This window comes from Podarcis vaucheri (assembly GCF_965113315.1).
Source record: "Podarcis vaucheri genome assembly, chromosome: 3".
NCBI lineage: Eukaryota > Metazoa > Chordata > Lepidosauria > Squamata > Lacertidae > Podarcis > Podarcis vaucheri.
In genome coordinates this window covers 21329211-21347799 of record NC_138761.1, presented here as the reverse complement: position 1 = coordinate 21347799, position 18589 = coordinate 21329211, and the positions used below count along the sequence as shown (strand labels likewise).

The 18589-nt window shown below is 43.5% G+C and overlaps 1 protein-coding gene across 3 annotated transcripts in view; it reads left to right on the top strand.

Annotated features, from left to right (window-relative positions):
• Positions 1–18589, top strand: part of EPAS1 (endothelial PAS domain protein 1) — a 132184-nt gene that overhangs the window by 61467 nt on the left and 52128 nt on the right. For all 3 annotated transcript variants that reach the window (XM_082217456.1, XM_082217455.1, XM_082217454.1), the window contains one exon: positions 3286–3476. In XM_082217456.1, the coding sequence (XP_082073582.1) occupies positions 3286–3476 (191 nt within the window). The remainder of the gene's footprint in view (positions 1–3285; positions 3477–18589) is intronic.

Genomic DNA, 18589 nt, shown 5'->3' with positions numbered 1-18589 from the left:
ATAAAGGAGCTTGAGAACTTAAAATAAAAAAATTCCTTCCAGTAGCACCTTAAAGACCAACTAAGTTAGTTCTTGGTATGAGCTTTCGTGTGCATGCACACTTCTTCAGATACCTGAAGAAGTATCTGAAGAAGTGTGCATGCACACAAAAGCTCATACCAAGAACTAACTTAGTTGGTCTTTAAGGTGCTACTGGAAGGAATTTTTTTATTTTGACTATGGCAGACCAACACGGCTACCTATCTGTAACTTGAGAACTTAGTTCACAACATGAGCTTCTCCTGATGGCTCTCCATACTGACTCCTCATGTGCCTCAATCAAGTAATAGCTTAATTTCCATCATCCAGCAACACACGCTTCTCTCTTGTATTCCTTCCCTGGAGCATTTTAATTCAAAATAGCTGATAATAATAGTGGGCGACCAACAAGTGTCCCCTTTTGCTGTAGATGTTGGGGTGGGGTGGGGAACCTTCTAAACGCTACTTAGTGGGGCTATTGTGTCTGTAATCTTAAGCATCTAAGGCTATTTAAGGCATTCCTGAGGTTGCTGAACAAGTACCTTTGTTGGAGAAATTAGTTTGGGAGGAGCCTTGCATGTGATTATACACCACGAGTGTATTTCTTTATGATGAAGCTTTTGCGATTCAGTTGGCTGCTTCTGCAGAAAATTTATCTCTTTAACCTGCGGTATTCCCAAAGGCTCAGGTAGAGACTTAGTTGGGCTTGGATGTCTCCTGCACATTTACCTTTGAAAAAGAACAAATCTTGCAAAATGTTTTTGATTAAAAAAATATGCAGTGCAGCACAGATACAATGGGATGTGGACTGCTTGCATGTGCATAGGAATATTTTCCCCAGTGTCATGGGGTGGGGTGGGGGGGAACCCAAGTGTTCCTGTATCAAAAACCAAGAGGACTCTAGAAACTAATGGGAGATTTTGGGCAATCATATGTCAGCAAGAACCAACCTTTGCTCTTCCTCCTTTTCCAGGGAAAGCAATCAAAGTCTTCAGGTAAATATAGTTTTCCATTTCTTGAATACGAGCTGCCTTTAACCCCAACTTGGGAGAAAGACGGGAGAGGAAAATGACTGCCAGCAGTGCTGGCCCTAGTATTAGGCAGAGTGGGGCAGTCAACTCACCTGGGAAATGCTTCTTCTTTGGGGATCACTCGTAGCCGAGTAAGATTGTCTTCCATAAACACGATTTTAACAATGAGTCCGTAAGTGACTGTGGAGGCCAATCATAGATCCGCTTGTCCTTCCACAGTGGGGACATTGGTTTCCAGGCAGGAGTTAATCACGGTGTGGATTTGCCAAGCGTGCCTTCCTTCTTCATAGCACAGTTCTCCCTTGCGTCCTGAGTTCGAGTGTCTTCAAAGCCCATGACACCTTTGGTAAAGGCTGTTCTCCCACTGGAGCGCTCGCAGGCCAGTGTTTCCCAGTTGTCAGTGTTTATATTACATTTTTTTAGCTTTGCCTTGAGACAGTCTTTAAACCTCTTTTGTTGACCACCAGCATTACGCTTTCCATTTTTAAGTTTGGACTAGAGTAGTTGCTTTGGAAGACGATCATCAGCCATCCGCACAACATGACCAGTCCAGCGAAGTTGATGTTGAAGAATCATTGCTTCAACACTGGTGATCTTTGCTTCTTCCAGTACACTATTAGTTCGCCTGTATATGCTAGAGGGTGGGCAGCAGCAGTGAGAGGTTGGTGCCCTCAACTTTCTGAGTTAGTCTGCTGCCCTCAGGTGTGGTAGACTAAGGATGATGACCCATCATTATAATCCAGTGTTGTAGTAAAATTCAGCTACAAGTCCAGTTGGCTTCCATACATTCTCTCTTTCTGTGTGTATCTTGTCCTTGCCTCAGGTATTAAAGTTTCTTGGGTCGGCTCTGCAAAGTTTTATAGGGCTTATTAGGGAAGCACCAACAACCTGAGTTGAATGCTCAGGGATGAACTGGGAGCCAGTGAGGTTTTTCAGTACCAAAAAAAGATGTGTTTCACTGAGTTCTCTGGGACTTGATCCCAAGTAAGCATGCACAGGATTGCAGCCTAAAACAGAATAGTTTGCCTCCTTCATTGTTGTGCCCTCAGGTCAGCACACCTGTGCTGCTGGGCCTTTGCTGTATAAAGTGATTGCCTCTCCTTGTTTCTTAACAGGAAAACAGAGGCACAACCTAAGGAGACAACAGGCTGAAATTATGAATTAAGTGCCACTCCCTTAAATAGTGGGCACAGGTGGTGAGCAGCAACTTGAATGAGGCCCAGATGGGGCCATTGAGAAATGAGATATTGGCATGCTTGGGGGAAAACCCATGTTTTTAGAAATGCTATCTATATAAATAAAAGGGCGGGGGGGGGGGAGGAAACAACAACAAAGTTGATTGAGCTTGTTCAGAAGCCATAGGATGCTGAAAAGAAAGTAAAACTGGACAACTGGGCTTTGGTGGGGATCAGAATGTCCTGTCTGAACTCCGTACAGCTTACAATACACTGGAGGAAGGTATGGCTGACTGGTAAGCAGGCAAGGATACGACCTGCTTGGAGGCGAGGACACATTTTGTTGCTGGTCCCATTCCTTGTACAGTGGTACCTCGGGTTACAAACGCTTTGGGTTACAAACTCTGCTAACCCGGAAGTAGTACCTTGGGTTGCGAACTTTGCCTCAGGATGAGAATGGAAATCGTGCTGTGGCGGGAGGCCCTTTTAGTGAAAGCACGCCTCAGGTTAAGAACAGTTTCGGGTTCAGAACGGACCTCCGGAATGAATTAAGTTCGTAACCCGAGGTACCACTGTATTTAATTCCTACTTCAGATCACGGTGCCATCAGAAAACAGCAATCATTTAGTCTCCCGCCACTTTTGTCAACATAGAGCTCACCTTTTTAATGAACATCAATACTGATATCACTTGACTGCTTTTATGTGATGCGGTATGGTTTTTAGCACTCGGTGGGGTTAGTTGTGACTGGCAATATGTTCTTTGTCCAGTTTTCTTCCTTTTATGGGTTTTAATTACCACGGTTGATTGATTTTCTTAAGATTAAATGTTTTTGAACTGAGTAATGGTGCATTGCCCAGAGGATGTGAGATTATGAGGGATAAGGCAAATACAACAGCTAATTTAGAACAAACCATTTTGAACTCAGTGAGATTGAGAACATTGTCCCCATTCCAGAAGACCCTTGTATTTGTACTGCCGGAGTGCAAATTATTACTTCTCAATAGCTTTTACAGTCAGTACAATTATTTTCTCTTTCTCCTTTTTCTTTGTCATCACAGGAGCAGTTCTGAAAGGAGGAAGGAGAAGTCGAGGGATGCTGCAAGGTGCAGGAGGAGCAAGGAGACAGAGGTCTTCTATGAGCTGGCCCATGAACTCCCTTTGCCTCACAACATCAGCTCACACCTGGACAAAGCATCGATAATGCGCCTCGCAATCAGTTTCTTGCGGACACACAAACTATTGTCTTCAGGTAAGCTTTGTAAAAGCAGAGATGTCTATGAATGGTGGTGTTAGGTACTGCAGTTCTCACCCTGGGCCAGCAGGGGGATACTGTAGATAGTTATGCAAATAATGGATTGAAAGTGACGTTCAGTGATTGGATAGTTTTAGAAAATTGTTACAGTTACGTTGTACTGGAGCTCTATATAAGCAGGCTGACTGAACCCTTCAGTTCAGTTCTGTTCTGGCCTGTGAATAAACAAGAGCTGTTTGAAGAATCGCTGTGTCGTCTGATATGTTCACCCACAACTTAACAGGTGGTGTGTTGTCCAGTGACAACTGGCAACCCAGCGCCTTGTCTCAGGTCCATCAAACTTCCCATTTGGGGAGCATGGGCCCCAGTTCCCAGGACCTTTCAGTATTGTTCAGTGGTGTAGTAGTCAAGCAGCAGAATGTCTTGGGCTGGCCCTGTTCAAGGGCAAATTACTTTGGGAGATTTTTCAGAAGGAAAACACTGGGTGGAAGGATCCATTCCACCACACATTTTATCCACCTGCAACTACTTTTTGGTGGTGGTTGCTGTTTTGTTTGTGTTTGTTTTTAAAGATGGCAATTCCAAGCCTAGGAATTTGTTTAAATTTATACCCAATTTGTTCCCCACTCCTGCCAAGTTGGCTGTGGAGGAAGGAAAGGTCTATACTGGTAGTACATACATAAAATGAATGCATTGCCCAAGTAACAAATAAAAGACAAATAAGACACACATACACAAAATCAGCATTGCTTCACAAAGGCAAGGCATACACCTAAAAATAAACCCGGACCAATGTTAATTAAAATCAATTAAAAGATTTTCAAGCTTGAGGAATTTTTAATCTAATTAAAATGCCAGAGATGGTAAATCACAAAAGATTTCCATGCTGGGACAAGCATATCTCAATCTTGTGTGGAAAAGACGGTTGCATAACTGCCTTTAGAAGGTCTTCGCTTAAACAGGATAGCATATAAAGGCCATTCTGTCTCTCTAAGTATCTATAGCTCATTGCTGGTCATTTCCGTAGTCTGCAACCCTCTGCTGTGTGTGCATGTCTCTGTGTGAAGGCAGGAGAAACAGCTTTGGAGATTGGTTGGCCATTTCCTTGAAGTGCCAGAAGTGTTTCATGTCTTGTTATCTTTGCCATCTGTACAGCTGAAAATGATCTTATATTTCCATTCTGCCAAAGAGCCCTTGTATAATTCAAAAGCTTGCATACTTCTATACCAGCAGAAGCCTGCCCAGCAAAAGAGAATGCTAACAGAGGTGTCTGATGAATGGGATTCTGGAGAAATCTGATATGAAAGGACCTCATCTACACCTCTTTTGACTAGTATGCAGATTGAAACATAGTCAACTTTCTGATTTCTCACTCCTCCAAATTTTGCAATGCAATTTCCTGGTCCAAAACTTGTATTGAGGTGCATTTTGAAATGTGCATTTTGAAATTTAACATTAAATGTGTATTCTGAGATATAATAATAATAAGTTCCTCAATGGTTCCTCTTCATCCTGGAGAAGAGTGACTAGTGGGGTGCCACAGGGTTCTGTCTTGGGCCCGGTCTTATTCAACATCTTTATCAACGACTTGGATGATGGACTCTAGGGCATCCTGATCAAATTTGCAGATGACACCAAACTGGGAGGGGTGGCTAACACCCCAGAGGACAGGATCACACTTCAAAACGACCTTGACAGATTAGAGAACTGGGCAAAAACAAACAAGATGAATTTTAACAGGGAGAAATGTAAAGTATTGCACTTGGGCAAAAAAAAATGAGAGGCCCAAATACAAGATGGGTGACACCTGGCTTGAGAGCAGTACATGTGAAAAGGATCTAGGAGTCTTGGTTGACCACAAACTTGACATGAGTCAACAGTGTGACGCGGCAGCTAAAAAAGCCAATGCAATTCTGGGCTGCATCAATAGGAGTATAGCATCTAGATCAAGGGAAGTAATAGTGCCACTGTATTCTGCTCTGGTCAGACCTCACCTGGAGTACTGTGTCCAGTTCTGGGCACCACAGTTCAAGAAGGACACTGACAAACTGGAACGTGTCCAGAGGAGGGCAACCAAAATGGTCAAAGGCCTGGAAACGATGCCTTATGAAGAACGGCTAAGGGAGCTGGGCATGTTTAGCCTGGAGAAGAGGAGGTTAAGGGGTGATATGATAGCCATGTTCAAATATATAAAAGGATGTCACATAGAGGAGGGAGAAAGGTTGTTTTCTGCTGCTCCAGAGAAGTGGACACGGAGCAATGGATCCAAACTACAAGAAAGAAGATTCCACCTAAACATTAGGAAGAACTTCCTGACAGTAAGAGCTGTTTGACAGTGGAATTTGCTGCCAAGGAGTGTGGTGGAGTCTCCTACTTTGGAGGTCTTTTAAGCAGAGGCTTGACAACCATATGTCAGGAGTGCTCTGATGGTGTTTCCTGCTTGGCAGGGGGTTGGACTCGATGGCCCTTGTGGTCTCTTCCAACTCTATGATTCTATGATTCTAAGTTTAGAAATGTGCATTTAAACACTGGGCACTGCCATATGCAGAATCAAACCATTGGTCCATTGAGCTCAGTATTTTCTACACTAGCCTGGCAGCAGCTATCCAGAGTTTCAGGCAGAATTCTCTCCCAGTTCTATCTCAAGATGCTGGGTATTGAACCTTCTGCATATTTTGAAATAAAAATACATATTTAAATGTTTTTTAAATGTTTCTTTAAAAAAAATCCTGCACAGATTAATGCGGAAACAAGGGGGAACAGATTTATGAATATGCACAGACCGGAAACAGACTGAATGGTCCACCCTAATGACTTGATTAGCGCTGCTTGCAACAGAGAGTAGGTTTGTGATATGGCCTAGATTCCCTGCCCAATAAAATCTAGTCTGGCTGCCTTAATGCATCAGGTGGAAAACCACCCACGTTGCTCAGCACAGGGGAACCATGCAAAATGGGACTTGGTCAGAGAGAGTGTTTGTTTGCTTATGCATGTGAACCTCATTATTCAGAGTGTTTAATTAGAGGTTTCCATGCTGGCGTTTCTTGGGCAAGTAACATGCTGTCAACAGAGTCACTTGTCATGCACCATGCAATGGATCCCGGGTAAGGATCCATAGTCCATTGGCACAGCACATGTTCTGCATGCAGAAGATCCCAGGTTCTAGCTATTGTGTCTCCTGGTAGGACTGGGGGGAAATCCTGTCTGGAGAGTGGCTGCTGGTCACTGTATCTAGATGGACTACCTAGATTGATTAGGCAGGTTCTTCTGCCCTCATGGCCACCTGGCAGTCCACATCCAGCATAGAAATCGGGACTGTAACCCCTAAAGTAAGGCTTTGGTGAGATGATTAATCTCGGGATTGTGGGTTCAAACGCCATCTTGGGCAGAAAATTTCTGCGTCGCAGGGATTTGGTCTTGCTGACCCTTGTGCTCCCTTCCGACTCTGCCTGGCAGGAGTCACCAACACTATAGACAGCTGCTAGAGGGGAAAATACATATTCATTGCATCATCCAACACTGGTTGGGTTAAAAATCTGTGACACTTTTGCCAGATTGCCAGTCCCACGTCAAGCATGGTATACGTCTGAATGTTCCATTTACCACCCCCCTCAAATATTTCCAGAAATAATGAGTGATGTGAATTAGGTTTTTTAATTTTTTTTTAAAAAAAAGTTAGCCTCCAATCTTAGGAATTAATGCCCCTTTCATTTAGTTAAAAATAAGATCGTAGGCAGATGTTATTTCGAATCGGAGGATTGCGTCACCCCTTAGGCTAAGTGGTTTAATGCATTGAGCAGGGAGGAAATTAAGACAGTTTGGATTAAAACAATAACAAACCATTATTTCCTGTTCTGGAGTGTGCATCCTCTTTCAAAGTTCGTCCTTTGCTAAGTTTGGTCTGCCTGTTGATTTCCCCTCCCAAAGTTACATAGCTAGTTGGATAGCTCCAGTCTGTAATTCGTAATTCTATCAGTAAGAACATTCAGAGATTCAGGAAAGCTTCCCTGGCAGTGACTGTGTATTGTGCATTAAGTCAGTAGAGATTATTATCCCAGGGCTGTAGCTGTTTTACTTCTTAAGGCAGGTGTGCACAACCTTTTGGATTTCCCCCTTCCTGGTGATGGAAGACCTTTTGACCCAGCAGAGGCTTCTGCCCACGGGAGGGAAACAATTTTTGCCAGTTCCCCTTCCTTCCTGCAACTCACCTCCCCCAACCCTCTGGAACAGATTTTGAGGGTGACCAGGGAGCTGTGATAGTAGATGCTCCTGCTGTGTGAGAGCAAGGCTGCTAACTGGATTCCACTCACTTCTGTAATATGCATTTCTCTCAAAGCCAGTATTTGACTGTCGCTTACTGGTTCCTTTGTTGTTATTGGTTTTCTTGAGCTGTAGTTGCAAGTCTTGTTAAAAGTTTGAGGCCCCCAGAGAACAGAACAGAACAGAACAGAACCCAGAGATGCAGAAAAACATTACTATATCTATTGGTTTATGTGGTGTACAAGCAAGTGTGATGTGTGCTTCTCTGTTTTTGAACTGAAGCCCCCTATTTAATTCCCTATCTATGGGACGTGGGGAATCAGCAGTGCAGCAACCTTTCCCTAACACCCTAGCATTCTCTCCTAGCAAACCTGACACCCCAAAGTTGGATGTCATGTTTTGAATAGGTTCCTATGGCCATGGTGTGCCTAGATGTGATCCTTATTCTTCAAAACCACATGTATGGGTAACAGATGTGTAGATCAGGACGCAGCATTGTGCATTGGCCTTTATGTCTATAGGCCTATATATTAATCACAAGTGCATTCTCAGAGTGTGGATCAGTAAAGGTAAAGGGACCCCTGACCATTAGGTCCAGTCGTGGCTAACTCTGGGTTTGCGGCGCTCATCTCGCTTTATTGGCCGAGGGAGCCAGTGTACAGCTTCCGGGTCATGCGGCTAGCATGACTAAGCCACTTCTGGCGAACCAGAGCAGCGCACGGAAATGCCGTTTACCTTCCCGCCAGAGCGGTACCTATTTATCTACTTGCACTTTGACGTGCTTTCAAACTGCTAGGTTGGCAGGAGCAGGGACCGAGCAACGGGAGCTCACCCCGTTGCGGGGATTTGAACCGCCAACCTTATGATCGGCAAGTCCTAGGCTCTGTGGTTCAACCCACAACACCACCCGCGTCCCTGTCAGTACATACTGCAAAAACCTTTCTCCCTCCTCCTCCTCTCTCTCTCTGTTTGTGTGTGTGAAATGCAGTATTTTTAGAAAAAGTCAGGGCTGGCTGGAATCCTAGATATGCCACACTGCAACATTTTTTGCAGGTCCTACTTATGAAAATTTGTCACCCAAGCTACTGATGTAGAACACATTGTGGGAGGGTTGCAACAGAACCAATGGGAGGTCAAAGTGCCTGGCATGATCTTGAGCATCACATTCTACAAAGATAGGAAATGTCTCCATAGCTCTTGAGTTCAAAAGGTTTGAGAAACACTGACCTAAGCAGATCAAATCTTCCAAATGATATCTGACCAACAGAGATGGGTAGGAATTCTCAACAGAGTTTTCATTTAAAAGTAAGCCTCCCTAGTTCATACTTTCTGAAACAATATAAAAATTGAAACACAGCCGATTCACATTTCTCTGAATGTTGCAGTGCAATTCTCTAGCCATATAATGTGTGCAAAATGAATATAACTATGGTAAGGTATACATGAAATTGCATGTTAGTGAAAACCCCATACAAAAAGGCATTATATTGGGGAAAATAGCTTTGCTTTTAAACTGTGTGCATTGGGTATTGTTTTTTGTTTGTTACTACGTTATGTATTTTTGTGTTTTATGTTGCAAAGTGTCTTATGATCCTCAGATAAAGGGTGGTATGGAAATTTAAGAAATAATAACAACACAAAAATTGTAAAAAAGTGTACATTAGACAAGATTGCACACACCTGTGTGAAAATGAGAATTTTGCTGCTCAGTTTTCATGAGGATTTTTTTTTAAATTGCAAACTGATGTGGTGAAGTGACGTTAAAAGTGGAAAAATGAAAAATAGGGGAGAAACTGAAATCGACAGGTTTGATCATCTCTACTCATCAGCCTGAGAAGTTTCCCACCCTTCCAAAGCAGCAAATATACAAATAGTCAAAATGTTATGTCCAGCTTTATCTTGTATCAAGCTCTCCCCTTCCTGTTTAGTCTCATTACTTCCTACACCCACCTTGCTGATTTAAGTTAACATTTTTTACTTAAAACAAACAGACAAAGACTTCAAGTTTATAGTTTTGTTTTGTTTTTTGACGCAAACATCTGGACTCTTAGAAGTATGATCATGCCAGATTTACACACATATTTGCTTGGGTGGGGCGGGGGGCAGGGTTATATTATTTAACCAACAAAAAGCAACCATTGGCAAATTTGGTATAGGAGTTCATTTATCAATTCAGCTCAAACATTTTCAAAACAAGTTATACCACATCACGTCTTCATTTGAGAAAAGCTGGTAGCTGAGTCTCCTGAAGTCCCACCCCTCATAGGAGCCCCCACAATAAAATATTTGAGGGAGCTGGGCCCACACCAAGTTGATGGGCATTCCCATTCAAATGGTGTGTGTGTGCACTGCACCATGTGATTGATTATGTGGGGTGGGGCTTATTTGGGCCCCCACAATATTTTATTCAGGTTGGCACCCCTGCCACTCCCCACCTGTATTTCAGCTTGCCGAAGAGAAGAGGGGAAATGAGTATTTAGAATGAACCTGTGCTACTTTTAGAATGAGTTTTGTATCCCATGTGTATTCCACACCAGCCACCTGAAGGTCTGAAACTGTTCTTTTTTTAATCATTTCATAATAGGAAATGCTGGTCCCATGCCTTGGAGTTCAAAAGAGTGCAACATACCAAGCGTTCTTTTATTCTGGTTCCTTCTTTAGTTAGTAACATGTTTCCTTTTGATTTTTCACAGTAGGCAGCTCTGTGCAAGAATGCTGGGAAGGAAGCATTAGGCCTGGTAGTCTGCCGGCTCGGCTGAGATTAGTATTTCAGGAAGCTAACGGGAACAATAGCTGTAGAATATTGTTCCTATTTTCTTCATGGTGTACTTGGGGGGGGGAGTCTTTCTGTTTTTTTAATCACTTTGAATGGTAGAATGACGCTCAGAAATCAACAGAAATTCAACACACAGAAATTTACCCAGCGTGTTGTTGTGCAGTTCTGGGGAATGGCTCAAAATTTCTCCTTACCATGTGAATGAAGGCATAGGCCCGGGGCCCTCTAGATTGCAAGCATTCGATCCCTTAGTGTGGCAACACCCAAATTTGGAACTCCATACACATCTTAACAGATAGCTCAGTTGGTAGAGCACGAGACTCTAAATCTTAGTGTCAAGGGTTCAAACCCCATATTGGGCAAAAAGATTCCGGCATTCCTTGAACGAGATGACCCTTGTGGTCCCTTCCAGATCTATGATTCTAATACAGTGGTACCTCGGGTTACATACACTTCAGGTTACAGACTCCGCTAACCCAGAAATAGCGCTTCAGGTTAAGAACTTTGCTTCAGAATAAGAACAGAAATCGTGCTCCGGCGGCGTGGCAGCAGCAGGAGGCCCCATTAGCCAAAGTGGTGCTTCAGGTTAAGAACAGTTTCAGGTTAAGAACGGACCTCCGGAACCTCTGGTACTTAACCCGAGGTACCACTGTATTAAGAAGGCATTTTTGCTGTATTGTTTTCGGCACCTGCTACTTACTCATTTTGGCAAACCAACCCAGGTATGCAACATTAGACTGTGATTGTAACATGTGATTTTAGTAAGCATATTTGTTTCAAAATTACTGGTTTTATTTTATTATTTTTATGTAACTTGTTTTCAATGTTTGCTTTCACCGATGCTTTTAGTGAATATTTTAGCTTGCCTTTTCTTAAACCACTTGAATAAAAATAGGTGCTGTTGGACTCCAGTGCCCATCAGCTCCAGCCAGCATGGCCAGTGGTTAGGAATGATGGGAGTTGCAGTCCAACAACATCTGGGGCCTAAAGGCTAGCCTCTTCTGGCATAGGTACTGTGCTTGGTTGGGTGGGGAATGATGACAGCCTAGCAGTTGACCGACAGAATAAAACACCCAACACATGTTGAAGTCAGAGTGACATTTGATGTTCTGAACTAGCAGGGTGAAAGGAAGCATGAGTGAGCCATCTTGTCTTTTCTTAGATTTGGTTAGAATGGAGAATGGTTTGCCCTCCAGATGTGGCAACCACACATGCCGAGCAACTAATGTGAATGTTACCTTTTTACCTTTGTGGCATGGAAAGAGTTTTGTCTGAAGGCCAGACAGAGAGGCTTGGACAACAGAAGATCCAGGAGGATCCTCTTATGTTCTTAATAAAGGCAAGAGGAGCAAAATCTTCACCAGAGAGGAACGATATGTTCCCCAAGGCTCACTCCTGATTGGAAACTGTGGTTTGTAAGGGGAACCAGAGAGGCAGTCCACAACTAATGCTAAGCAACACTTCTTGGCTTTTCGGGGTTCAAAGTGAATGGGCAGTGTGTCGGTGCAGACTCCCCAGATGCTCCTATTTTGCTTCTCCTCTGACAACCTCGGCTTCACATTGCGTCTCAACCAGGTATTGTGGTTTGTTACTCACTTGGCAAGTCAGGATCAGCTACCCAGCAGCAAACCATGGTTTTGGGATAACCTGTGACTGTGGGTTACTGTTACGTGTGAACATGGCCAATGTTTAGTCTGAGTTAGGCAGTTAACTTTAGAAAGTATAGAGTAAGGGATGCCACCCTTTTCAGCTTGGACTAGACAAACAAAGGCTATGTTGAGACAGTTTTTCCTGGAGACCATTCTTAGTAGACCATTCTTTTTTTAGTCTCGTTTAGTCTCTTTCCCCCTCCTCCCCCCACCTACTTCTTTTCTTTCATATTTTCTTGAACAGGTGGAGGAAACTGGTGGGTTATTTCTGTTGCTACAGACAGTAAAAGTAATAGGAAAGACTAGGAAACAGACAGGAAGCTCTTTCAGAAAAGGGAAGGCAGTCAGGGAGATGGCCTGAGCTTGTTTCGAGAAAAGATCCTTACCAGAGCCAGAAAGTGGGTAAGGAACAAGGGTGATGTGTGTGAAAAACAGTTTTTCTGTGTGGTTTAAGAAACATCATAAGTGTTGGGGTGGGTGGGGTTTTTTGGCAAAACGGACCTGTTTGTAATTTATAATATGCACTCTACAAGATTGCGCCTGATATAAGGATCAACCTGAATATTTCAAGGATAGCCCAAGGCATAACACTTGTTGCCGTCTTGGACTTTATTGGCTGTTTTTGGCTCAGTGAATGTTCTGTTTGTGGGGGGGACGGGGACTGGCATGCAGTCTAAGACAGAAAGCTTATGCACATACACCTGGAAGCAATCTTGCAAATGCAGGAGGACTTAATTTCTAGTAAACATACAGAATGAAGATACACATCAATACATCAATCAAAATATAAATGTGAGGAGTGATCAGGTGTCCTGCCCCCTCATGTGTTACCCCCGCCCCATGGGAGAGTTGGTAATCAGATTAGCTATAGTACATTTACCAGTTTTGATCAAAACTTGGACCAAACTCTGTTGCACTTGCAATTTAGGGGTGGACTGTAGCTCAGTGGCAGAGTATCCGGGCTCAGTCCTTGGTGCCTCCAGGTCGGAATGGGAAATACAACTGCCTGAAACCCTGGAAATCTCCTGCCAATCAGAGAAGACATTCCTGAGCTTGATGGACTGAGGCAGCTTCTCAGGTCCTTATGCAATTGAGAACTTCAGTGTGGTCAAAACAAGTGGTGTTAAGTCAGTGTGCAGTGACTTACTTACTCATTGGGATTTATTGCAGGTAAACATGTCAAGGATTGTTGCTTTAATTCAGGTGTGGCTGTTCTGTGGCCCTTCAGATGTTGTCAGAGTCCCAAGTCAACATGGTCAATAGGGAGCAATGATGAAAGTTGCAGCCCAGTATTATCCGGTTAGTCATCCCTGCTTCAATTGCATTTATACTACTACTGTCAGTGGTTTGTGCTCTTAAGATGAAATCTACAATCCATTTACTTTGGGGCATGAGCAATGGAATCTGGAATTATCCAGGGCTGTTGTAGCGCAAAGACAATCGTATATTATCGACGTTTTTGTGAGCCTATAAAACTCAGTGGATTTGTAACTGGCTGACTGACTGAACCCAAAGGGTGCTCATCAATGGTGCCTCTTCATCCTGGAGAAGAGTGACTAGTGGGGTGCCACAGGGTTCTGTCTTGGGCCCGGTCTTATTCAATATCTTTATCAACGACTTGGATGATGGACTCAAGGGCATCCTGATCAAATTTGCAGATGACACCAAACTGGGAAGGGTGGCTAACACCCCAGAGGACAGGATCACACTTCAAAACGACCTTGACAGATTAGAGAACTGGGCCAAAACAAACAAGATGAATTTTAACAGGGAGAAATGTAAAGTATTGCACTTGGGCAAAAAAAATGAGAGGCACAAATACAAGATAGGTGACACCTGGCTTGAGAGCAGTACATGTGAAAAGGATCTAGGAGTCTTGGTTGACTACAAACTTGACATGAGTCAACAGTGTGACGCAGCAGCTAAAAAAGCCAATGCAATTCTGGGCTGCATCAATAGGAATATAGCATCTAGATCAAGGGAAGTAATAGTGCCAATGTATTCTGCTCTGGTCAGACCTCACCTGGAATACTGTGTCCAGTTCTGGGCACCACAATTCAAGAAGAACACTGACAAACTGGAACGTGTCCAGAGGAGGGCAACCAAAATGGTCAAAGGCCTGGAAACGATGCCTTATGAGGAACGGCTAAGGGAGCTGGGCATGTTTAGCCTGGAGAAGAGGAGGTTAAGGGGTGATATGATAGCCATGTTCAAATATATAAAAGGATGTCACATAGAGGAGGGAGAAAGGTTGTTTTCTGCTGCTCCAGAGAAGTGGACACGGAGCAATGGATTCAAACTACAAGAAAGAAGATTCCACCTAAACATTAGGAAGAACTTCCTGACAGTAAGAGCTGTTCGATAATGGAATTTGCTGCCAAGGAGTGTGGTGGAGTCTCCTACTTTGGAGGTCTTTAAGCAGAGGCTTGACAACCATATGTCAGGAGTGCTCTGATGGTGTTTCCTGCTTGGCAGTGGGTTGGACTCGATGGCCCTTGTGGTCTCTTCCAACTCTAGGATTCTATGATTCTATGATTATAATAAATACCAGTTGTAAGTCCTGCTGCTATGTAAGCAGGAATCTTTATATTTCTTAAGTGTCGCTTTTTGAACAAAATGACATGTATACAAAAGCATGTTGGTGCTTCTGCACATTGGATTGCGGAGTTTTGGGTCTGGATCATACCTGAGCCGTTCATTCTTGCAAAAAGAGAGTCTGGTTTTTTTAGCTCTCCGCTACATTCCAAGAAGCTGGATGGAAGGAAGTGAGCAAGCATCTGCGGAAATGTGTTCTGGCCCTCTGGAGCTATGCACATCCTGACAGTGGGAATCAATCAAAGCTTGTTTACAAAAGATATTTTTAGCACAAAAGGCATATTTTCTTTGAAAATTACGCTAGGCATTTGCTGTAAAGGGACAATGTCAAATCGGGCATTGATTCGTGTTTGGGGTTATTTTTATTTTTTTGCACTTTTCACTTACTCTACATAACTGATAAGGTACAAGACATCGGAAGCTGCTATATTGAGCCAGGTCAATGGCCCATCTGGCTTAGTATTGTTGGTGCTGACTATCAGCATCTCTCCAGGGTTTCAAGCAAAAATCTCTCCCAGCCTTACCTGGCGATGTTGGAGATTGCACTTGGGACCTCCACGTGCTCCACCAGTCATAGAATCATAGAATTGTAGAGTTGCAAGGAACCCAAGTGTCATCTGGTCCAGCCCCCTGTAATGCAGTCAGCTATGGCCCTTCCTCTTAATTGCTTTCTCTTCGCAAAACTATAGTTTTAGAAGGCAACTAAACCAAGGTTCGAGGTAAAGTCTAGAACAGGATGGAGCCCTCCAGGCATTGTTTGGCAGCCCTCTACAACATTTGACACCCAGCCCTCACACTGCCTTCCCTAAGCAAGGCACTAGGGGAAGGGTTGTAAGGGCTCTGACATGGTCCTAGAGAGCTCCCGTATCCTTCCCAAAGCCTAGCTAGCACCTTCCCAGCTTGGAAAGGAGGTGGGAGGGCTCTAGGAGCCTGCCAGAGCCTCACGCCTCCTTCCTGAAGTCCAAGTTAACTAACAAATAATTCCAGTTACAGATAGGTAGCCGTGTTGGTCTGCCATAGTCAAAATAAAAAAAATTCCTTCCAGTAGCACCTTAAAGACCAACTAAGTTAGTTCTTGGTATGAGCTTTCGTGTGCATGCACACTTCTTCAGATACATTGCTTCCGCCACAGAATACCAGTGTATCTGAAGAAGTGTGCATGCACACGAAAGCTCATACCAAGAACTAACTTAGTTGGTCTTTAAGGTGCTACTGGAAGGAATTTTTTTTATTTTAACAAATAATTATAATGATTATATAAATAAATGATTATATATAAAACAGAAAAAAACAACTATAGCCCTTTAAGGCAGACAAGAGTACACAAGGTTGCTTAAATTTTCTCCGAGAGAAAAGCTTTGATCAGATTAAAGCCTTTGGCTTATTGCTGTTGGAATTGAGGAGACAAAGCAGATTTCACGGTGGTTCAGCCCCATACACTGGAAGCGGTGGGTGAACATAAGACTAGCCTGCTGGATCCGGCCAAGGACCCATCTAATCCAGCATCCTGTTCTTGCAGTGGCCTTTCAGATGCCTAAGGGAAACCCTCAAGAGAAGAACAAGAGTGCTCTCCCCTCCCGTGGTTTCCAGCTACTGAAGACTGGGGAATGGCCAATGTAACATCCATTTTGAAAAAGGGATCCAGGGATGGATGCTGGAAATGGCAGACTAGTTAGCTGTCTCTGGAAAACTGATGGGAAGCATAGTTAAAGATAACATAGCCAAGCATGTAGAAGAACAAGCCTCGCTGAAGCAGAACCAGCATAGCTTCTGCAAGAGCAGGCCCAGTCTCACTTAACCTAGTAGAGTTCTTTGAGAGTGTCAAGAAGCACATTGTGAATTTCAGAGTGGCTGTTGGAGCCATTGTAATGAACTTTAGTAAACCCCAGCAGAAAATGAAACAGCTCAACCACCCATCCAGCTTTGCTACAGTCAGCCTCTTAAAGCAATTATGATTGACTTGCACTGTGCCCAGATAATTTGCTAATTACATTTTGTAGCAAATTTTGACATATACGCTGTTTGGGAGAGCAAAAGGACAAACGAGGCATTTTCATAATTGAAGTTGTTCATTCGCTTTTTCCATTCAGTGACGCAAGGACTATATGCTCAGAAGTATGGAAAGCTAGCTTTAAGTTGTCCAGGGACACCACACCCAGGTGTGCATGTTTGACACCTGTCTGACACCATTCGCCTATCTATGTAGCTCAATTTTAGGAGCACCATCGGTAAGGATCTTGTGGCCTTCCAGATGTTGCTGGACTTCCATCACCCTAAACTATTGACCATGCTGTCTGGGACTGATGGGAGTACCAGTCCAACAATATCTGGAGGGCCACAGTCTCTCCACCCTGGTCCACAATGACAGAGATCAAGCAGCTTTTTAGGGTTTCAGAGAGCAGCCTTTCTTAGTCCTACCTGGACATGTTGGGGATCAAACATGGAACCTTCTGCATGCTCCACCACAAAGCTATAGTCTTTCCACAAAGGTTCCAGGCCAACACTCCATTATACAGTAAAACGGATGATACCCAGCTCTACCTCTCTCTTAAATTGGAACCAGTGAGGGCAGTGAAGGTCCTGTGTGAATGTCTGGAGGCAGTTGGAGGATGGATGGCGGCTAACAGATTGAGGTTGAATCCTGACAAGACAGAAGTACTGTTCTTGGGTGACAGGGGGCGAGCTGGTGTGGAGGATTCCCTGGTCCTGAATGGGGTAACTGTGCCCCTGAAGGAGCAGGTGCACAGCCTGGGAGTCATTTTGGACTCACAGCTGTCCATGGAGGTGCAGGTCAATTCTGTGTCCAGGGCAGCTGTTTACCAGCTCCATCTGGTACGCAGGCTGAAACCCTACCTGCCTGCAGACTGTCTCGCCAGAGTGGTGCATGCTCTAGTTATCTCCCGCTTGGACTACTGCAATGCGCTCTACTTAGTGTCAGATCACCAACATCCATATTGTTGTTGTTGTTGTTATTATTATTATTATTATTATTATTCAGCTAGCAGTGTTTAGGAGCAGTACCAAGCTATGGTACAGGGCAGTTGCTTCAGCACATGTCTGATGCAACTGAGGCCCATCACCCCAGCAATCTTTACTTGAGTCCCTGGCTGAAGAGCTTTTCTGAGCAAATCTATATGCAAAAGTAAACAGAACAAAAGGACTTGAATAGACTTCTTGCATTTGACCAGCGTTGCTTTTAGACTACAAGTCTAAACAGGGTTGGGACCTAGAGTAGTGGAAAGGTCATACTTATCATGCAACTTGCTGTGTTATGTGACCTTTGCTCTGTAAAGAGTTTGTTTTGGCTAAACACTGACTTCCTTAAAAGTAGCAGAGCAATACATGTATTGGTATATTTCCTATTGACTTTAGCAGCAGATACTTACTCTATAGCAGTCATCAGTTTTGGCCCATGCACCAGTGTAAACTCCTTTTCCACTACTGTTTATACGACCAGGTAGTAATGGCTGAATCTGGAAAATGTGGCTTTTGTAAGTTTCTTCTTTTTCAGTTCATTTCTCCAACAGTTTGCAATTATTTTAAAAAGTCCTCATGAACATTTGTCAGTATTTGGTGTGTATTTTTCCTAATATAGACATTTTTATATGCAACATGCTATTTTCCTTAATATACACATTTTGGCAAACCATTTCCCAGAACATAATGCATTTTTGTACATTATTTTCACCAATACAAACGGTTCTATGTAGACTTTCCACTAATATATGCATGTTTGTTCACATATCCTTTGGTTTGAGAACTGCATTTCAAAATTCGGAGATGTGTGAATTCCAAAAGGATAGCAGTATTTGTGTGTTGTTGCAAGAAGT